The sequence below is a fragment of the Pipra filicauda genome, unplaced genomic scaffold (assembly GCF_003945595.2).
Source record: "Pipra filicauda isolate LSUMZ 115617 unplaced genomic scaffold, ASM394559v2 scaffold305_size881528_pilon, whole genome shotgun sequence".
Classification (NCBI taxonomy): Eukaryota; Metazoa; Chordata; class Aves; order Passeriformes; family Pipridae; genus Pipra; species Pipra filicauda.
Window position 1 is genome coordinate 864,702 of NW_024104427.1, and position 4,304 is coordinate 869,005.

At 61.9% G+C, this 4,304-nt stretch overlaps 1 protein-coding gene across 2 annotated transcripts; it reads left to right on the plus strand.

Moving 5' to 3' along the window:
• Positions 1-1,838: 1,838 nt before the first annotated feature.
• LOC113985022 (N-acetylaspartate synthetase) lies at positions 1,839-3,817 on the plus strand. 2 transcript variants are annotated; one of them, XM_027715555.2, is made up of 2 exons: positions 1,839-2,244; positions 3,537-3,817. In XM_027715555.2, exons 1-2 carry the CDS (start codon positions 1,911-1,913, stop codon positions 3,800-3,802), a joined length of 600 nt encoding a protein of 199 aa, XP_027571356.2. In that variant the 5' UTR covers positions 1,839-1,910; the 3' UTR covers positions 3,803-3,817. The 2 variants fall into 2 exon arrangements, with proteins under 2 accessions (XP_027571356.2, XP_039239278.1); XM_039383344.1 differs by having other exon boundaries at positions 3,505-3,631.
• The last annotated feature ends 487 nt before the right edge of the window (positions 3,818-4,304 follow it).

Sequence of the window (4,304 nt, forward strand, 5' to 3'; positions counted from 1 at the left end):
TTCCAGTACAGTCACAGGCTTTGGGAGCTGGGGGCTGCTCTGGCTGCAATTGCAGATGATGCCCATTAGGAATGGGAACTGCCGGCGCTCCAGCAGGCTGGCAGCGCTGCAGTGCCTGGCCACGAGCAGGTCCCACAGCTACCAGAGGAGCAGATTCTCACCAGGGACGCCTGATGCAGCACAAGCCTGTGGGGTGCTGGCACTGCTCCGCTGGGTGGGAGGGTTTCCAAGTCCTTAGCTAATCCTTCCTCTTTTCCCCTCCCTCATACTCCCGAAAAATTTTTAATAGAAAAGTGAAGCAATGAAACCACAATGAAATCACCACAGTAAAATCAAGCTTTAGCTTGAAGCAAAGATCCAGTCACTGCATCTTCCCGAGGACCAAAGTGCACCCCATGAGCTCCAGGGCAGCAAATCCCGCAGAATGCCAGCGACACAGCCGCACTCCCTGACGGGCGGGTGCATCTGCCGGGAGATGCAGGGACGAAGTTTGTAGGGAGGGCGCATGGGTGCACCTCACAGGGACACGTGCACCTGGCAGGGGGATACTGGAATGTTAACTCCAAGGCGGCTTGGCGCAAGGGGGGTGCACACGTGCATTTTACCAGAGTAAGAGACACAAATGAAACTTTCATAGGGTGTACGAGTGCACCTTGCAGGTGGAGGCACAGCTGAGGCTCGCGGGAGATGGAAGTCCCAGGAGGATGCATCGATGAAGTTTGAGGAGAGGCACAGCTGCTACCGCGGGGGGCTGTCACCGGGCAGGGGGAGGCGCAGATGAAGCTCTCGGGGGATGCACTTCACAAGACCGGGGGGTCCGGCGCCTCCCGTCTCCCCGCCCAGCATCCCCCGCCCAGTCCCGTCCCTGCACCGGCCGCGCACGGCGCATGCCTCGGGCAGATGCCGGCCGGTTCCAACCGGGAGAGGCCGAAGCTTTTCGGGTCCTGCGAAGAGGAGGAGCCCGTCCTCCTCCCTGCGCATCCCCCCTCCCCCTCCATCCCTTCTCTCCGCCCCGCGGAAGGGCGCGGAGGCGGCGGAGGCGGCGGGGCCGGCTGCGTTTCCCGCATCCCGCAGCGGCGTGGGCACTGCTGGAAAAGTTACTGACCGAGGGATGGGGAGGGGGATTTGCTCGGGAGGCGCCGGGGGCCTCGCGGCTGCATCCCCCGCTCCTCTCTGCCCCCGCGGAGCGTTCCACGCGGGATGGCTGGAGCTGGGGCGGGAGCACCCTCCGCGCCCCGCGGAGCTCCGCGCAGGGACTCGCTGGGTCGCGGGGAGCGACTCTCGGTGCCGCAGCCCTGCGGGACGCGGTGCGGGGCCGGCCCAGCCTCCCGCCCCGCAAGCTCCCGCAGCGCCCCGCGCAGCGCCGCGCACCCGCAGCGACTGTTCCAGAAAGCCGCCGGGCGCACGGTGCGTTCGCAGTATATACATAGATAACTACATAAAAAATAAAGAAATGACGTCCCCTTCCCCCTCCCCTCCCCGCGCACCAGTGAGTGCGGGCAGCGATGTTCGACCCCCGAATGCCCGCGCAGCCTCGCGCCGTAGTAATTTGCAAGGGGCGGTGCAGGGATGGGGGGGGGAAAGGGGGAGGTGTCCCGCCCCCCCGATCACATGGCGACCCCGCGCAGCCAATGCGGGGGGCTCTAGGACCCCGGGGACCCGAAGCCCCCCCCGCCCTATATATGCCTCTCCAAAATGCAGCGGGGCTCCTTCCTCCCGTCCTGCCCGGCCGCGCAGCTCAGCGCCCTACTGCCCGCGGGTCTCCGTCCCGGCTCCGCGCCCCGCTCCTTCCCCCTCCCCTTTTTCCTTTTTTTTTTTTTTTTTTTTTTTTTTTTAATTATTTTTTTCTTTTAATTTTCTGACCTCCCCCTCCCGTTTTTCTCCTCGCCCCTTCCCCGCGGCCGGTTTGCATGCATTGTCTGTCTCCCAAGATGGTTTGTGAGACCAAGATTGTGGCGGAAGATCATGAATCAGTCCCGGGATCCAAAAAAGACACGATCATTGTTTCCTCCTCCCAGATGTGGCCCTCTTTGGCCGGCTCCACTCCCTCCCCCCCACCTCCCCTCACCCCACCAAAAGAAGACCCCCGGCGCGACAATGTCTATATCCGCGAATTCCACCCCTCCGAGCAGGAGGTGGTGTGCCGCATCTTTTACGAGGGGATCATGGAGCGGATCCCCAACACGGCGTTCAGGGGGCTGAAGCAGCAGCCCCTCACTCAGCTGCTCTACGGGCTGCTGGCGGGTGAGTATCCGCTCCCTTTTGGGGGAGGGGGTCGCCGGGTTTATTCCCCGGCTGTGGGTCTAAACAAAATGGTCGGAGCGGCGGGAGGCGCCGGGGACCGGTGTTCGGGCGCGCTGCGGCGGTTCGGGGAGCGGGAGCGCCGCAGCATCGTGCGGGGCGGCCGCGGAGCCGCAGCGCTGCGGCGGGGACAGGCGGGATGGGAGCGGGATGGGAGCCTTGCGCCGCCGGGGGATGCGCGACCCTACCACGGGTTGTAAGGGTGGGGAGTGCTGAAGGGGAGGCCGCCGCGGGGGTGAGGGTAGATTCCGTCCTTGTGGTTATTGCGGGGCTGGGGGGTGCGCGGAGGGGAGGGAGCGCGCCCCGCACCGCGCACTGGCCGCCCCCGCGCAGCCCGGAGAGGGGGGGGACGAGCCGCGTTCCGGCGTTGCCTGGAGACGGCCGGGCCCATCAGTGAAAGCCCCCCTTAGCCCTCCCCCGGCGTGAGGAGGGGGTGTCCCCTACAGCAGGGCCGAGGCGAGGAGGGGGGGGTCACCTCACCTCCTAGAGTTCAGTGCCCAAAATTGCGCTCGCAAAGTGTCCCGTCCCTGTGCCAATAATGATTAATAATGTGTGCCCCCCGCACCGGGCGCGCTTTGGGGTGGTCTCCTGCCCTCGGTGGCTGCAGGACGGTCGCACCCCGTGTCTCAGACATCGGGGAGGACGGGGCCTCGCGCTGGAGGGGGACCCCCAGCAGGCGTTGGGGCGCAGCCGGCAGCTCTGAGGCCATGCCGGGGGGAGCCGCCGGCTGGGGGGCACTCGCAGAAGCCCCCCAGGTGTTCGGCAGCCCGGCGGGATGGGGGCGGGCGGGGTGGCTGCCCTGGGAGTAGGTGCTGATGGAAATAGCACTGCCGCAGTGGCGAACACATGGCTGCGGAGCGGTGCCCGCAGCGCGGCTCCTCCGCCCGGCCGCGTTCCGGCCTCGCCGGGGAGAGTGAAGGGGGCCTGCGGTGTGCTGGGCCCTGGGGGTCCCCACGGCCCCGCTCCAGGGGGGCTCTGGGACCTGCCGTGGCGTGGCGGCATCCTCCCCACCGGCTCCTTCCAGGACCCCATAAACTTCTCCGGGTTATCTCGTCGCGATACACTGTCCCTTAACGTGATAATCTCGAGAGCGTGAATTGTGTGTGTACTGCAAATGTATATTTTGATTGTGATTGTTTTATTTATTTATTTTTATAATGAGTTTGTATTCCGAAATCAACACTAAATTCTCTTTTCTGACAGGTGTCGTTTATTTCTCTTCCTTATCTCCATAGTAATGTGCTTTGTTGTGACCAAGTCCTTCCTGCTGACCTGCTGTTTGCCCATCTTTCTGATGGGCATGAGGTACTACTTCAGTAGAAAAGTTATCCTGCACTATCTCGATTGTGCGCTGCACACGGACATGTCTGATATTGAGCAATATTACATGAAACCGCCAGGTGAGTACAAATTCCCCGAGGGAGCCTTCCTTCTCCCAGCCTGCTGGGGAACATGGCTGCTCCCTGCTGCTGGTGCCTTTTCCTCCTGTCAGCAGCACTGAGCAAGCTCAAAAGTCACCAGTATGCAGCTCTTTAGCCACACTAGGCACAAAGCCACCTCTGGTTTTGGTTTGGCTGGGGGTTTTTTCTTGGTTTGTTTTTTGTTTGTTTTTTTTTTCACTACCCCCACAAGGTGCCTAGTCATCCAAGGCACCCTCTGTCCACCCCCTGAGCACAGCACTGCTGGGTCCCACAGCCAGCCCAAGGACTCGGGCGTGGGTGCTCGGGGACAATGATGATGGAGAATGCAGGTTATTCACTGCAGGCTGGGTCCACCCCAGCCCTTATGTCTTGAGACTGGTATTTCTTTGCTCCTTGAACTTGGTATTAGCTCTGACAGCAGGAGGAGAGGGAGATGAAAGGCCTTTTAGCCCAAATGCAGGGAGGAGCACATTTTAGCTACTGTGCCCATTTTCGCATATTGTTCAAGAACATTCCTTAATGTAGGTGTTTTGGAAGAGGCACAGATCAGATATGTAAAGGACTGTTGCCACCTCAGTGACA

Excerpts from the sequence above, each read along its gene's own strand:
- LOC113985022 (XM_027715555.2), top strand. The coding sequence starts at position 1,911 with ATGCATTGTCTGTCTCCCAAGATGGTTTGTGAGACCAAGATTGTGGCG. Across the intron at positions 2,245-3,536 it reads GCTCTACGGGCTGCTGGCGG|TAATGTGCTTTGTTGTGACC; the intron begins GTGAGTATCCGC and ends TTATCTCCATAG.